The sequence below is a fragment of the Centruroides vittatus genome, unplaced genomic scaffold (genome assembly GCF_030686945.1).
Source record: "Centruroides vittatus isolate TY-2023 unplaced genomic scaffold, ASM3068694v2 contig_747, whole genome shotgun sequence".
NCBI classification, from domain to species: Eukaryota; Metazoa; Arthropoda; class Arachnida; order Scorpiones; family Buthidae; genus Centruroides; species Centruroides vittatus.
In genome coordinates, this window is record NW_027122483.1 from 1,332,856 (window position 1) to 1,351,141 (window position 18,286).

The 18,286-nt window shown below is 31.5% G+C and overlaps 1 protein-coding gene across 1 annotated transcript in view; it reads left to right on the top strand.

The window, feature by feature from the left end:
• LOC136981168 (uncharacterized) overlaps positions 1–17,226 on the top strand; it is a 46,505-nt gene extending 29,279 nt beyond the window's left edge. The window contains exons 6-16 of the mRNA XM_067277445.1: positions 1,122–1,271; positions 3,495–3,614; positions 6,586–6,813; positions 7,483–7,863; positions 12,946–13,023; positions 13,516–13,656; positions 14,474–14,629; positions 14,737–14,865; positions 16,318–16,449; positions 16,921–16,985; positions 17,061–17,226. Of these exons, the coding sequence (XP_067133546.1) occupies positions 1,122–1,271; positions 3,495–3,614; positions 6,586–6,813; positions 7,483–7,863; positions 12,946–13,023; positions 13,516–13,656; positions 14,474–14,629; positions 14,737–14,865; positions 16,318–16,449; positions 16,921–16,985; positions 17,061–17,082 (1,602 nt within the window). The 3' untranslated portion in view covers positions 17,083–17,226. The remainder of the gene's footprint in view (positions 1–1,121; positions 1,272–3,494; positions 3,615–6,585; positions 6,814–7,482; positions 7,864–12,945; positions 13,024–13,515; positions 13,657–14,473; positions 14,630–14,736; positions 14,866–16,317; positions 16,450–16,920; positions 16,986–17,060) is intronic.
• The last annotated feature ends 1,060 nt before the right edge of the window (positions 17,227–18,286 follow it).

Genomic DNA, 18,286 nt, shown 5'->3' on the forward strand with positions numbered 1-18,286 from the left:
CAGGAGGTCTTGTAAAGGAAACTTGCCCCTATTCAGGTATTATTAATGTGGAGAAAACCTGGAAAGCTCCACGTGGCCAGCCTGTCCAAGTGCAGCATGAACCTGCGACTGAACTCCCAGTATGTAGCGACAGAACCGCTCGGCCACTGATCGGCTTGGCATATATAGAGTTATTAATTATTATCTGATGATGGATAACTGAGATGATAAGATTATCAGCTTGCCACTCTGGGGAGTTCATAGTTGTGGGCTGGTACCTTTATCATCTAAATTTGAATCTAAATTGGCTTAGAAATTTTCACAAGTATGTTGACTTGGATATGTCAAGCTCCATTTCTCATCATCTGGCTATTTTCATTGTGGATCTGGTCATGCTTACGGTAAGCAGGAATAAAAGGTCATTGTAGTTCCTACACGATAGCAAGGGTTTGAAAAAAATAATCACCACCTAGTATCTTACATTAGTACATAATATTATAATCATAGAATATATGGGGTCTTCCAAAAAAAACGCTATTATGTAAATTATAATTATGTTAATTATTACATTAAAATATTGGAAAATTGTCCAAGTTTCATATTTGCTTATTACAGCTTCTCACTGTGTGCATCTTGTGTTGCATGGAACACATCTGACCAATACTCAAATTTTATCTATGCTCTACATGCTTTAGAGCATTAGAATAATGCTTTAATCTGTCATCACTCCTCCCACGGCAGCCACAATTCTATAGCTCCTGCAGATTACTCATTTTTAACAGTGATGAATGATTCCGAGTTTGTAAAGTTACCATTTTTGTTTATGGCACTTCCTAGAGGTAGTAGATGATAAGATGTTTGAATGCAGATGGAAAATGAAACTCTGACAGTTACTCTATTGATTAGATGTATATTGCATACCTCTCAGATAATAATTAACATAATTACAGTAATTTAAAATAGTAAAATTCGTCTTGGAAGACACTGTTTTTATGAATTTTTAGTATTTATACAGTTACAAATTTTGTTATGACTGAATGTACATTTTCTTCTTTTATGACACTTGTTAATAAACCTACATTTAGGATTTTATGTATTTCCATTTATAAATATTTTATACTGTTTTCTTCGTGTCACTACAGGAAATATCAGCTACAAAGATTGAAGAATGGTGGAGAACAGTTTCGAGAAAGGATAATTTGTTGCATGAAATTGAGACGAAAGATGCACAGAATCAGAAATTTGCTTTTTCTTTACCATTTGTAACAAATGCCATTACAAATTTGAAACAGGTAACAAATTTTTAAAAGTTTTTATTGAAATTATCTCATCCAAGTTGACAATTGCTGGTTTAAATCCACTATTCACTATTTACTTTTACTATCCTAGCTGTTATGTACTGTAATAAATTACTATTACATAATTATTGCCAACCAAATTATTAGAATAGGTTAGGTTAGGTTAGTACGTTTGTCCCCACTGTTTCAGAGACGAGCCGCCATGTTCGCTACCATAAGTAACATTAACCTAATTTAATTTAACTGAAAGGTACGTACTTTTGTTACTATCTTGTGTTAAACTCGACAATTAGAAACAAATTAGCTTGAATGTAATCTGTTGATAATTATTTATTTTATTGTATTGTTTGGATTGTTTGAATGTAATTTATTTATACAGCTGCTAAATAACTAGTCTGGCTGTCTGCCATTTTGTTGTATATAATTGTACTGTATATAGAATAAGAATGCCTTTCTTCTTTCCTATAAATCTTCTTTCTTCTGTTTTCAACCCTTTATTGGCATGTGACAGGAGCTGTAATATTCGTGGGTCCTAATTGGCCGTTCTACAAAAGGGACCGGAAGGGGGTCCTGCCCAAAGCTACCAATATACACGAGGTGAGAAAGAAAGACTCTTTTGGTTTCGCCACCGAGGAGAGAGGTCAAGCGAGAGTGACTGGAGGACTGTGTGTAAGGCTGAGGGGAAAGAGAGAAAAGGCCAGCATAGACCAAGTAGGAACACAGACAAGAAAATAATTGAGATAGTTATTCCGGAGAGATCCAAGGAACTGCCTTGGCACATGTTTATTAATAACTGCTTTGTACCCCCCCTGGATGCTGACGTATTGTACATTCGCCATGCACGAAGTGATCAACGTCAATATTCACCCAGTTCAGGATCCACAGATCTAGCTACTGGTACATTTTCTAACTATCCTTACCTTCCTCCTTCTAGTAGTAATAGTGATAGTAATTATAATTATCTTAGTTTTAATTGGGATTGTATGTATATATAAAATTTTGCATGGGAAGTTCGAACGAGAGAGGAGACGCCATAAATATATTGGTATATAATTGTCTCTGTGATGGGCATTTTGTTCTCTGTGAATTCATTTGACTAATAAAGCGATTTGATCATTATTTGCTTTGTCATCTTATCACGCGTTTTACACACACATTTTCACACTAGTATAAAACTGTTATCCGAATTAATGTAGTTCTCCTTTAGCTTTTAATATTTTAGTGACAAAAAATAACATCACTTATCTAATTTTTCCAAACTTTGAATATATAAAATTTACTGAATTATATTGAGATAGTATTGATTACTAGTAAATATGTTTTGCTTTAATTAGTAACATTCATTACATTGAGATGATGTCGAAACTCTGTTTTTTTGTTTTTCGAATAAACAGAAATTTGTTGGAAGATAGTGGTTTTAGCTCATTTAGTTTAAATAAAGGATAAATGTTTTCGAACCTTTATCTGGACCAACTTCAGCTTATTATATTCAAAATGAAAACAGGATATATTCAGTGTTCTTAAAATTCATGAAATTTTCATTAAAAATTTTAAAAACATTTAACATGCTTGGTTGGTGGAGAGTTTAATATATATAAAGTAAAATATAGTTATTTCCTTGCAGTTTATTAAGCTTTAATATTTGCATTATTGTGCTTCGAGCTATCGGTACGAATGTCATAATAACATTTCTGGACGCAAGTTGCAAATTTTGAAAAGAATATGCGTTTCCTAGGCAACGTTTCTCTTTTTAAACTGCTTTATTACCTAGCCATTGAAGATTTTTTTATTGTAACAGTCCTGAATACAAACATCACATGCTCATTAAAGTTTTAGAATGCGAGATTGAGGTCGAAGTTTTAAACATGAAAATGTGTACGTCGGACGTTCTGTGCCGCTTTCCCGTAAGGCTAGAAGTTTGACAATGGTGTTTGGAATGTCGAGCATGATTCCACTGACTATCCAAACATCATTATCGAACTTTCAAGCTTACGGAAGAGCGGCGCAGAACGTACACGTTTTTGCGTATAGAACTTCGGCCTCAACTTTGCTATTAAACCTTAAACTTCAAGAAATAAATTATATTTTCATCATATGTACTATTTTTTGTTGATCCTTACAATTGTTCAAGTTAATTTTTTAATCTTTTTAAATCTTTTATTCATAAGTATCATTTAATTATATTGGTAAATTGATTAAACTTATCATTTTTTTCAGTTGTTGATAACAGGTATCATAGCAGATTGGTGGAGAAAATCTACTGTTAACAGTGAAACGTACGTGGATAATGCAGAAGATATCTTAATCAAATGTATTCAAGATGTCGAATCTCAAAAGGTTAATATTTTACGTTAGTCTAATGTTTTCATTCTATTTTTTTTAAGAGGAAATGAGAATTTTTGGTTAATGTAACACTTGGTGCCAAGATGGCAGCTCATCTCTGATTCTAGCTAGGAAACAGTGGGACGCACGTTCTAACCTAACCTAACCTACTTTAATAATTTGGTTGCTAATAATTATGGTAATTTATTAGAATAGGTTAGGTTAGGTTAGGTTAGAATGTGTGTCCCACTGTTTCCTTGGTGGAATCAGAGACGAGCTGCCATCTTGGCACCAAGGGTTACATTAACCAAATTTTTAAATGGAAAGGGTCTTTATTTAATGCGGAAGGATCACAAACATGCTTTCTTCTTTTCTTCTCGGAAGAATCATCCATAATACTTTCTTTAAACACGAATCAAATAGAATCTACATTAATATTAGATGGGATTCTTAAATTATTAGCAGTAATAAAAAGTCTATACAGATTTGATTATAAGAGAGATATGTTTATACTGTTATATGTTTAATTAAAGGTTGTTTCTGATATCAATTTAAAATTTTCTTTATTTAAATAAAAGTCTCTCAAATAAAATAAATATAATTTTAGATGGTTAAAACTTAAAACAGGGATACTCGATGGAGTCGACGTAGACTCTGGGGGCCAATGGAATTTTGAAAGGGGTTGATGGAACTTGGCAATCAATTGGGACTAAATTTACTATCATTCTGAATTTTTAATTGATGCTTTGTACTTGAAAATTATTTGAATAAATATGTCTAAAATCTTTCAATTGGACATTACTGAGGTACTTTGGGAAATTAAATTCTTTTGGAATAAAAGATAATGCCACTTTTTCCAACTTACAACTGGGTATTTTGAAATGTCCTACCTTTACCCTTATAAAATATAGTTTTTACAATACAGAATTAAAGAAGGAAAACAATGATACTAAAATTATTCCCAGGAAAATAGGTCGAAGTGACTAAATTTAGGATAAAAGACATAGGAAATGGATGAGTTTTATAGGATTTATTGGACAAAATGGGAATAGAAATCATTGACAAAGGTTTCAAAATTACCAAAGAAATGTACATAACAGAATGGAAGCAAACAATATGAGCAAAATTTTACAGTTAGAAATAGCACATTCTTTGATCTAATGAACAAAATATTGTCTTCACCTTGGATTCAATTAGTGTTGTTATCAATATAACTACAGTAGAGCATCGATTATCCGACCCCCGATTGACCGACCGTGTTCTAGCCGGCAAATTAAAATGTCCGCTAGTGATGTGGCACTACAATGTTTGGCTGTCTTGGCTACTTTAATATTATTTTTGTTAAATTTTTGCATGTTTTAGCTGGAAACACTGGCTCGACCATGAAAGGGAGACTAGTATTTAAATCTTGCTTAATTTTCTATTTTTCTTTCTTTTTGTATTTATTTTGTGCAAAATAAAAAAATAATTTTTAACGATACAATAGCGACGATTATTATTTAAAAAAAATTGTTAGGCTCAACATCGATGAAAATTCAACGCGAAGTAGGTTAATAGCGATATACTAATATACTAATTACATGGGATGTACTAATATACTATACTAATAACATATTTTTTTCATACTTTTCGGTTATCCGTTTTTTCGGTTATTCGACCAACCCCAGTCCCCAATTGAGTTGGATAATCGATGCTCTACATCTTTTCCAAGGCATTCTTCTCAATGGTTGCATTCGGCAGATTCAACAGTTGTAACAGTTGTAACTGAGCAAATGTGTTTCAATCGTTAGCTGTTACATAGTTACATTCGCTGAATGATGAGTGATGTATGTGTTGGAACAAAAAGCAGCCATCATTGGTCAGTTTCAGGTAATGATAGGCAGCGTAAATGAAAGATGCTACTAAATGTGACATCAAAATACCAAATATGTTCCAAAACGACGCTACTGTAAAGGGCATTCAGCAGAAAAGTACTCAACAGCTTTGGAACTGTTGAGTCTGCTGAACGCAGCCATTGACTAATATTTTGATGAGCATAGTTGATTATAAATTAATGAGAATATTCTAACCAAAAATTTTTGGGTGTGAACTTTTTCTGTCTGGAAAATATAGTTGTTTGCAAATGTGAACCATTTTTATAGAATTTGAGATATTTCATTTTTAATATATATTTTTGGCTTTATGATGCTAGTATACGAAAGCTTCAGTTGTCAGCAATTGAAGCTTTTGTATACTAGCATCATAGAGCCAAAAAGATATATTAAAGAAAATTATTAATAAATGCTTATCGTTTTCTTTAATTAATGGTTATTGTTCATGTGTATAGTTTTTATGGGCCCATTTCAGATGGCTTACAATGCAGTGGTGTAGCGAGAAGGGTGCAAGGAGGTATATCATGCACCAGACACCACTTGCAGAGGGGAGCCCAAATGGTCTCCAAGACAAACTATATGTGTTTCTGGAGGGGGGAGAGAGGCGCCAATAAGGTGTCGGGCGCCAGTTATGTTCGCTACACCACTGTTACAATGATGTTTTTACTGATGGTAATCCAAATGCATGGTTTTTAAATTGCAATGCACAGTTTTTTGCCATTATGAGTATGAAAGTCTTCAAAATTTACTGTTTAAATTGTTTTCCTATTGATTTATTTAAATTATTTTTGGAAAAGTATACTTTTAGGAAGTTTAAATACACATATTTAGAACAAATGCTTAAAACTCTAGTTTTGATACTAGTTCATGTACTCTTTCAATACATTATCATTAAAGTCAGATGAATACAAATGATTATGTTAATGTGATATTTAAATATTCATACTAGCACTTAAATAACAAATATCAAATATACTTTGTTGTTTAACTTGCAGAAACTTCTAAAGGCAGAATATTCTTAGAATTTATGAAAAGTAAATCATATTAACGAAACAGAATGGTTTATTTATTTGTATCATGCTTAAAATATGTTTAATTTATATTTAATTTTATAGAAAAACGATGTGGAAGAAATTGCCAAATGGTGGCAAACAGTTGTCGACGAATATAGATTGTCTGCGAATAACTTAGCATTAGATGTAGGATGCGAATGTAATATTAATAAAAACAGCAAAAAAGAAGTTGATGAATCAGTTAAAGAATTGAAAATTAAAGAGCAAGTTCCGACTGATGCTGGAAGTCATCTCAGATGTCTGGAAATAGCCGAAAACAAAACCAATAATGTAAGTCAAGTCAAGCCAGATATTTGCCTGTATTTGCCTGTATTTGTATATTTTATTCTAACTTATAATTTATTTAGAATTAATTTGAATGCTATTTATTATGTGTGAAATCAATACAGGTACTCCTCACTTTATGACCGAATTCCATTTCGACAACTATGTCGTTAAGCGAGAAGCTTGCTCCGGGAATATAGGATCATCGTAAAATTATACAAATTATGCAACAAACTTCAAATTTATTCATAAAAAGATTATTATAGTACGCTGTTAGCCTATTATAGTAGGTTTAGTGTGCATGTCACCATTCGTTACTGACCGACACTCAAGCCGAGAAAGGGGATTCCCCGAATTGCAGGTCAAAACTCGATTGGTCGTAAGTGCGAGTGGCCGTTAAGCAGATAGGTTGTAAAGTGAGGAGTACCTGTATTGAAATATTTGAAAATGGTTATGTTAACTCGTTCTATACTACACCGAGTTAACATAACAAGTGCAAAATGATTAAACGTACAAGACGGACTCAATCAAATAATCTTATATCCTATTTAACAAGTTATTTTACCATTTCTGTACACCTTGCACTACAGCATAACAATTCTAATAAAATAAATATAATATTTAATGTAATAAAATTTAAAAGTATATGAAGTGATAGCAATGGTATTATTACAGATTGACATCGTTAACGTTGAAATCTTAGAAAATCAAGAATCGAAACATCCTCAACTGAGTAACTGTTGGTCTGAATGTGTTTCATCTGGTTATAGAAATAATAGTAGCAGTGAATCTTCTATAGAAGGAGGCTCACTTGTGGAAATACCATTAAAAAAATGTTCTCCGGTGTTTTCTTTATTTGGAGAAAATGCAATTGTAAATCAAAATGAAAAACTGAAAGAAGTAGAAGAATTTTCAGAACCCAGGATAGAAATTATTCAGGATTTTAAATTTAATTCTCTATCTGAATCATCAGACAATGAATATAAAGATGATATCTTACAAGCAAGAGATAATTATGGTGATGATGATTTTTTCAAATCATGTACAGAGAATAAGGTAAGTGAATATAGCTGTTTTTTTTTATTAAAGTTTGCATGCTTAATCAAAAGATTGCTAAGTATTAATTAATTTAATGTAAATTAATACATATCTAATACAAATTGTTAAGAGGGGATATGATTTCAGTAAAATAAACAAATTAAATACGAAATTTAGTATTGAGAGAGAGATAAAGACTAAAAGTATTTATGGAAAAATTGTTGTTTAATTACGTAATTAACATATTTTTAATATTAAAAATATGTTAATTATCCACATAATCACTGGATTTGTCTAAGCACTTGTTTTAGTTCAGTGGGTGATTATCAATGCACCCATTCCATCAGAAAAGAATTTTGTGTCATGACTCTTCAGTTCGATGATGGTCTGTTTTACTCTCTCCACAATTGGAAGTCGTCGTCCATGGAGCCCCAAAGAGATAGAAGTTGTAGGTGCCAGGTCCAAGTTACAGAGTCTTGAAACAAAATTCTTCTCTGATGGATTGGATGCATTCATCACTTGGTGGAACAAGTGTTGATAAATTTGGTAATTAAGTGAAAACGTAGTATCACTTTTATAACAGTAAAAATATAGAGTCTACACCAATATTTTGGACTCTTTGAAATCAATCACAGTAACCGATATTTTGAAGAGTTCGGAATATTGGTGTAGATTCTGTTGCAGATTGTACCTTTACTGAAGAGAGATTGGCTAGAATTTCAATCTGAAATACATTTAAATAAAATATCTGAGAATTAATCATCTTCTGAGTAATTCGGGTGAACATTGGATTCGAAAGACATAACATTTCGGTTTATTTGCCCAAAAAACCCCTTTTAAGTGATTATAAAAGTGAATGATTATATCTGGCAAATATTACTAATTTTAGCTTTGTATGAAAACATAGTGTTCTTACCTCTGTATGTCTAGCTGTAGTTTTACATTTCTACTAACAAAGGTATGTTCGGAAATCCACTTGTTACCATATTTATTGATCCTACCTTGTAAATTTCAAAACCTGTAGAATATAACTTCAAATCTCATTGTGAAGTTCTTATCATTCTTGTTTGATGTGCAAATTCATCATCATATTTATTATAAATATAATATTATATACAGTAGACCCCCCCTATAACATGGTAGGTACGTTCTATGTTATATGAATTCCATGTTGTACGAGTCACTTAGATTTTACAAATACATGAGCCATTCACAGCCCAACACTTGTGCAGTTTAGGGGGTACAGCTGTTTGAAAGGTTTTCTTCCATAAAATTAATTGATTCTAGACTAATTTGACTCAAACATTTCCAAAACACGTATAATTTTTTGGGAATAATCCATATAAATATGCTATAAACAAAAAATTGTAGGAATACTTACCGAGTGCACACCGTTTGAAGACGCCATTGCTTAAGCTTGTTTTCATCGCGGAGCGGCTCATCGAACGGCCGCCGCATTTCCCGATAAGTTATTCTTTCTGCGAAAAATTCGCCGAACTTTGGAGACATCATTAATAGAAATATAATTTTTATGGCCGTTGAATAATAAATGTTTTTTAGTAGGTCCGCTGCTCGTTTAAACTCGGCGGTTTATACAATGTCCACTATTGGTCCAGATTCGACCAAACCTGTCGGGACACGAGTCGGCTGTGGCAATCTGTCTCATTCTTTTACTGTGTTATACGAGCCTCTTTTAGCGTGTTATACGAACACGATCGCAATTTTTTCGCCGTGTTATATGAGTCTGTCTTATATGAACCCGTGTTATGGGGGGTCTGCTGTATTTCATATTATAAGTAAAAATTCCTAATATTAATTTTTATCAATTTATAATTTTTGTCAGCATGATTTTGCATAGTTTTCTTTGGATATCTATATTATTAAATTTTATTTACTATGGAATTTCTTGGATTTTTATTTAAAATGAATAATATACTATGGCCAGCATCAGTGATTATAATCTCTTTAGTATCTAGTACTTGCTTGAGAAGTCAGTAAGGTTTTATATTAATAATAATCAAATTATTATTAATAATTTATTTTTTATTTGCTTTGCATGGGTGATTTTTTATAATATTTTGATAAAGTAAATTAAATAATTATAAATTTATCAGACAAAGTTATTACTACTAATAATAACTGTATTATAATTATATGTTTTTGTATAGGGGAGGATGGGGCAACTTCTGCACGATAAGAATAAGTTAAATTTTGTGTTACAAATACTGCTATAAACTGAAAGAAAAGCATTGTTTATTGTGTACCAGAATGTAACTTTACCATAGAACTGGTTAAAATCAGTTTGGAAATAAAAATAATCATAATAATAATAACTTTATAAAGAGATAGCGATTGCCGAAGTTGCCCCATACCAGGGGCAACCTCGGCAACAGTAATGGGGCAAGATAGGCAGGTATGTAAATTTATGTTATTAACAATGTATAAGTTGGAATTCACTATTAAAACGAAGAAATACAAGTCCAAAAACTTATTTAATATTATAACAACAAATTACAAATTCAAAGTCATATTTAAGTAAAGAAAATGTGAATTAATTACAAAAAAAATCAAACAGATAATAAATGAAAACATCCTAATGCAAGTTAAAAGCAATATAAATGAATTAATGAACTCAAACAAACAGTAGAAATGAAATATGCTTAACAGCAAATTGTTTATGCCCTACACATATCACAAATAAATTGAACCAACTCGTTTTCCAGATCTGTACAGCCACATGAGCCCACAGTTCACATAATCCACTTTTCCTGAGTAGTTCCATAAGTATTTTTGTCGTCATTTTCTGGTTTTTTAGGACTTTTCTGCCCCTTTCCTTTAGTGAACTTCAAATCCGATTTCTCCAAACCATTGCCCTTCTGCAAGTTCCTGATTTTTTAACTTTAGTTTTGGCTTCTAGTGTGGCTTTGTATGGGAATCCAGTTATTTCTTCTGCTTGTTGTTGTTTGTGGCCAAATCAAACCCTAGCAAAACATGATCAGGAACAAGATTGGCAACACTGCCGAAGATGCCCCAATAGTCATGATTTAGAAACATTAAGTGGAACCCTGAGAATAGGATACCAAGCCAGGATCTGGCCACGTGAATAAGTTAATGTTTTATCTTTCTAACAGGAAAAATAACTTTCGTTATTATGGAATTTTAACAAAACGTGCCAATTCTATATAAATGGAAGCAAAATATTATAAGAAATTGAATGAAACAGACAACTTATTTGATATTTCAACTACGCTTGTCGGAGAACAACACAGACACCACACTCAACAAGCCGTCGTTAAAACTCAACTGTTTTTCTTCTAAAGAGAGTCTACTTTTATTTTGTTTCAAAGAAAATTTAATTGACAAACTTTCCCTGTATGCCAAAGTTACTCTGTCCTCTCCTAAACATTTTTAAATATCTACTTTAGAAGTATCTGAATTTATTCATATAATTTGAGATGTTGCATTAGAAAGATATGATTGTTTCAATGCCAATTGGGCCCAGCAGTGGCCAAGTGGTTCTGTTCTCTGAACACTGGGAGTTTGGTCGTGTGTTTGCACCTTGCCGGGACGAGCTGGCCATATGGAGTTTTCCGGGTTTTCTCCATGTCTGTAACCCCTGAATAGGGCCAGTTACCCTTAAAAAGACTTCCTGGAAGGCATCCCCCCAGGCGGATTGCCCAAGTGTTGCATTGCTGTAATTTAATTAAACAAACAAACAATGCCAATTGTTTTCTCTACCATAGTTTTTTTTTATAAATGTAGTCTTTATATATAGGATATTCAATGGATTTTAGCATTTTTAAAATTTAACTCTGATAATTTTAAAATATTGATGGTTAATTAGATAATTTTATTTTGTTTTTATTGATATGGATTCTTCTTTGGCTAATTGTCAAATAATGGAAGTCTTATACATTTTATTTTAGAAATACCTTTAAAATCTAAAATACATTTAATGTAATAGCTTAAAAAACTTCAGGTGAATATAATAAAAAACCTAGTTTAACTCAAGAAATCAAATCCTTAAAATTTCTGCTAAAGATCCTATTGTTTTCTAAATTTAAATGCCTTGATAAAGTAGTTTCGATACACAATTATAGTAATTTTTATGTATATATTTTTCACTATATTAGATTTAAAACATGGTTTATTATAACATAGATTCAATTAAAAACAAATATATATTTTTGCATTTAGTAATTCTAATGAATGTTTAAATTTCACAAATTACAAAGAGGCAACCTTTAAGTGGTTAAAACCTTATATTTTCACAAATGTTCACAAATGTGGCAAAATGCCGACATTTATACAAAATTTGTGTGAATGTTGACATTTTGCCTCATGCATTCCAGCTTGCTCTTACTGTACAGGTTACCCACCTTCAGAGTCTTAATAACAAGAGTCTTCGCTCGTTGTTTGAGTTTCGTTGATACTATCAATGAGTTAGATTATATTAGAGATGTGTTCCTTGAACACTGTTTCCAGAAGAATATGGTTGAAAAGTTGATCACAATGTATAAGAAGGTTAAGTATAACACCCCTATTTTGACCAAGAGTGAAAAGAAGTTACTTTTGGTGACATACAACGAAGATCTGGGTTATTTTCTGTGATTTCAAGCTAACCAAGGATATAGTGATAGCAGGAATTCTTGCAGTGATTCTTATATTTTTCCCGAGTTTTCGGGTACATGTTTCTGACTATAGTGTTTATAAATGTTTTATATAGAAAGCAGCTTATACTTACGTAAAATATAACAACTTCAAACCCAATTCTTTGCGTAATTAATTTTAAATTAATTTATTTGATGGCCAGATGGCTGAAGTAGTTAAAGCATCATCCTATTTCGCTAAGGAATCTGTGATTGAATCTGGGTGAGCAATCCTAGGAATTTTTTGTGGGTAGACTCTCCCAGATATATCAGGCTCCATCTCTCACCACAGTGGAGAGAGTAAAAAATGAATTTATATACATATATCTAACTGTATGAGAAAATTATACAGAGAAAGGCAATTTCCGTATTTACTGCTGTAGATTATTTGCATTATAAATGTCTGTATATGTAAGTTTTATATTCAAAATTATATAATTGTTATTTATAGGAAATGAGAGTAGAAAGTGTTTACAGTCAACATCCATTTGGTGAGAATATTTCAATACAACATACTGATTTGGAAAAGGTAATAATAATAATAATAATATACTAAGATTATTATTATCATATTAGGATAAAATGTATTGTCGAATACGGCAATAGCTTCCATGGCAAAAATATTTGAATGGTGTAAAGCAGCCAGATTATACACATTTGCGCGTGTGCTTTACAGAAAACCGGCCTTACATGGTTTAGCCTTACTGCATCACATGTCTTTGATCCATAATACACTTACACTAAAGAAGGAAAGATGAAAAATTCTGAGATTTGGTTGTAATTTTCTTTTTTTCTGCACTAATCAAATCAAAACCCTGTATAAAATGGAAAACACTGACTTGTACTATTCCATTCCATTTTACACAGATTTTAATGCAATAACTATAATAATTAAAAACATTATATATCAAATATCTCAGTCATTCTCATTTCATTTTAAATCATTGCTAAAATTAAATTATTTTCAAATATTATTTTAAATTATCTATAAGTTTTTATTCAGTTTTTTATTAATTAACAGGAAACAGCAAGCAAAAAGTTGCAGAAGTTTTGGAGAATGACAAGAGAGAAAAAAGATTTTCAAATGAAATTGGCAAAAATTTCCTGTATTAGCATCGCTACAAAGAAATTTCTGTTACGCAGAAAACTTATGGTTGAAAGAGTGAGCATTATTTAATTTATATTATTTAGTTAGTTTATATCCTTAAAATTTCTATGATCATGAGTTGCTTTGTCTGTATCTTTGTATTCAATAATCTACTTGAGAAAAAACACCAAAACATTAAATAATTAAATAAAAATTTATTGATGTAATTAGTTGTCTTCAAGCTTTGGCCCCCTCAAAAATTTTTTGCAGATGCCCATGGCAACAGACAAAGCATTTTGTGTTCTATAGTTTGCAAAGTTGGAATCACTCATCATTGCGCAACACGAGTAATCTGCGGGAAGTGTAAAATTATGGCTGCCACGGAAGAAACGACGACAGATATGCCATAGCCTACTTAGAAAGAAAGAATTTGAGTATCGGTCAGATGTGCGCCATGTGACTGAGGTGCAAACATTGAGAAATTTTAATGGGCAAATGTGAAACTCGGACACTTTTCCAATGTTTAATGTACATTACAATGTTCTTGGATAATAATTAACATAATTACAAAAATGGTCACATTCTTTTTGGAAAACTGTACTTACAAGAAGGTGTACAGTCACTGCGGAAGAGGCAATAGGACCATGCTTTTTTGGAAGACTTCATAATTCGACTGTGCTTCTTGCACATGAAGAACTATGCATAGGAGGACCTGCCGCTACGAACGTAGCATAACAAGTTACTTCCATACTAACAATAACATTGTTTTGAAACATTCTGTATATAAAAACATGAACAAATAGCAATAATTAGAATTTCATTACATCTATAAAAATATTTTTATTAATATTTATGAGACATATAGCTGATAATTTGTTTTCTAAATTGATAGGATTTTGCATGTCTAAAGCTCCAGACTTTGTGGAGAATGATACAGGCAAAACAAAATTATCATGATATATATAAAAGTGCAGTTATTTGCGTAAGTGCTGGAAAGGGATTCGTGATGAGGAAAAGATATTATTCTTTCTTTTTGCTTGCAAAAAAGGTATGTTTTCTTTCTCTAAATTATCTCATGAAGCAATATGAGTAAATTTAGAAAGCAAATAATTCTATTAAGCAAGTAAGTCTATTAATAAATGCTTTTTTTAATAGAAGAAAACATGCAGGAAATTGCAAATATGGTGGAAGAACTTAATGAATAGAAAAACCTCAATTAAAATAATATTACTACAGGCACTTGGAAGAGGATTTCTACAACAGAAACTTCTTAAACAAAATTTAGTAAGTAATGAAGTCAAATCTTATTTAAAATAATCATTTTTATAGTGGAACAATTTTGTAGTAGGCAATTTTGTTGTGTATATTTGAAAATTCAGTATAAACGATGAATTAAAGCAAACTGTTTGTTATTTGACCAGCTATAATTCCACCCATTATACATAGACCTGAGATGTAATAGAGTCAGTTATCGTGGGTGAAGGATGAGGAAATAATATCTCAATTCATACAGTCTATGATAAATTATGGCGGATTAGACTGAGTTCAAAACTTGGATTTTTCACTATGATAGTATAATACTCGAATGAGCAAAAAGTTTAATGTTTTAATAACCAATTATTATCATAAATTTCTAATGATGAACAAATTGATACCATAAAAGCTTATTTAGAAGATGGCCAATCAGCCGAGCTTACTACTCTGAGGGATTCTTAACTGAATCAGTGTGGTTGAACAACCATTTTCTGTAGAAAGTTTATCCAAGATTTACTGTCCCTGTCTCCAACCAGCTGATCATCTCATTGTTGGTCTGGCTAAATCTGTGATGGGTATAGTAATATGATTAACTTCAATTACACTTTTAACAACAGATTTTGATATTTTAATGTTAATTTACTGTTAATTTAGTAGTATTTAGTAATGGGGAGAATCTATGAAATAATAAAATAGAAATTTTCAATTTCTTGTTGTTTAAAACATTATCTTTCTGCTTATAGAAATCATTAAAATACTTTCTTTCCTGTAAAGGACTGAGTGCTTTTAGATTTCTCCTATCCATTTTCACAGCTTAAATAAAAACAAAATCAAATTCAGTTTGAATTTTCTGCCATATTAGAATCATCATCATCATTATCACTGTCCACGAGATAGTGCCTCTTGGAATCTGATGCCATTTTCACCATTCTTTCCATCCCTTTCTGAATAGGGCACTGTAAACCAGCTCCTGAATACTATTCTTGCATCATTCTTTTACATATCCACCCATTCCCTATATGGCCTGTGTTTTTTATTTGTCTCTTCCATGATTCCAAGTGTTATAGTTTTAATTAGTCTCTTGTCACTCATTCTACAGATGTGACCGAAAACGCCAAGTTTCCTTTGAATGACCTGTTGGAATAGTGTTTTCGCTAGTCGGACTCATTTTTAGACTTTATCATTTGTGACCCTATCATGCCTATCTACTCTGAGTAGCTTCCTATAACATTTTCTTTTAAAGGTCTCTAATTGTCTTCTGGCTTCCTGGTGTAAATCCCATGCCTCATAGCTATAGAGTATACCACTAAAGATGTATGCATCTGTGTCATTCATATTAGAATACCTCATCAAATTCAAATGTGACTGTGTATGCACTTGTTCTAAAATTGTTTATAATGTTCTTTTGTTCTTATAATGTTTATTATTATTGTATGTAAAGGAAATGTTAAGTGTGTTTATATATATATAACTAATTTTTAGAGAGAAAATTATATCGGTAAATTGAGTGAACAGTATGAAGAGGAAATGGCCAATATTATGATCATTCAGAAGGTTTTGAGATGTTGTTTAACATGGTTTGAAGTAAGAGGAGATATTATGGAAATGTCAAAAGTGAGTATGACGACATTATTCCTTAAAGACATTTAAAAGAAATTAATAACTACAGGTACTCCTCACTTTACGACCTATCTGCTTAACGACCAATTGAGTTTCGACCTGCAATTCGGGGAATCCCCTTTCTCGGCTTGAGTGTCGGTCAGTAACGAATGGTGACATGCGTACTAAGTGTACTATAATAGTCTTTTTATGAATAAATTTCAAGTTTGTTGCATAATTTGTATAATTTTACAACGATCCTATATTCCCGGTGCAAACTCCTCGCTTATCGATCAATTCGCTTAATGACGTAGTCGTCGGAACGGAACTCGGTCGCAAAGTGAGGAGTACCTGTATTCACATACTTATTTAAAAGTAAGATATAATTAATATTATTAATTACGTAAATTTGGTTCATTTACTTCTTAATATACTTAATTGTTGTAAAGTAATGATAATAATTATCATGTATTTCTATATTATCAGACATTTCTATGCATGATGGAAGAAAATTTGGGAAATTGCATGGAAGAAATTTTGGAAAGAAAAAAGTAACTTTATTTGAACATTATTTAATACTTTACATACTTTATTATGGTAATTAATTCTTTAATTTTTCAATTTAGGTACAGATGCACACCATTTTAATAACAGAGAATAAATATATTTTATAATTAAAAGAAAGCTAATATAAGAAATTTTTTTAAGTCAAAATTTTTTAAATGTAATAGTTTTGTTTAAATATTTTGACTTTAAAATTGATAAATGGTATTAAATAAAACTTAATACAAAGATGGCGCATGATTACTTTTTTAAGAAATAATTTAATTAATTATTGAGTAGAAAATAACAGATTATAATACTAGAATGATCATTGGAATCCATTTTGACCCTTAAATGCAATAAATTAAGTTATTAGTAATATAGTTTTTATTTTTAGGGGTTGAGGGATTGTGACTCTTCAGTACTGCACAAATTAACTGGATAATGAAAAGAGAGAATTAAGCATAAAAATCGTAATATATATTACAAAATTTAGAACATGATATGTCCTTTGTTGCTACTCTCTTAGCATGACTTTTCCAGATTTCTGCATGTCTTCTTTGCTTCTTGACCCTGCAATCATCTTTGCTATGTTGGACAATCCATTTTTTTATCTTTAACTTAATAATAGTCTACAGATTTTTAATCGGATTCAAATCTGATGAGTTGTTAGGCCAGTCCAATACTGTAAGCTTTTCTTGTGCAAAAAACTCTTTGGTGTACATACTTGGAATTATGATAAGATACCAAATACCATGTCTTGCTGGAATATGCTGTCACCATTTGGAAATCACTTCTGTAGGTCAGTAACAGTTTTATTTTCAGAACACATTTTTCACTATTTATTATTCCTTCGATGGAATGGAGTGTGTCTGATCCAGCTTCAGTAATTCACTCTCAAGATATCACTTTGGGAGGATGTTTTTAGCTTACTGGATGTGGATAGGTCAAAGAGGTTGTCTAGGTGAATGTAAAATTAACTTTGATGTATTCCTTTACTCTTTAAAATGAGTTTTCTTAGAAAAAGTCATATTTTATTCATTTCCAAAGTCTAGTCTTGATGTTTCTTTGCCTGTGACAAATGCTACTTCCTCATTGTGGCAGTTAAAAGTTGTTCTTCGGCCACATGGCCAATAAGAAGCTAGCCTTGTGGCCACATTCCAGAAGTGCTGGTGCAGTGTTGAGGCATTGACATCAACCCTTTGTAGTGCTAGTTCTCTCATGATATCCTCACTTGTCTTATGAGGATTTATGATGCTTATTCTTTGAATTAAAACATTATCTCACAGAACTTTGTTTTTTACTTATT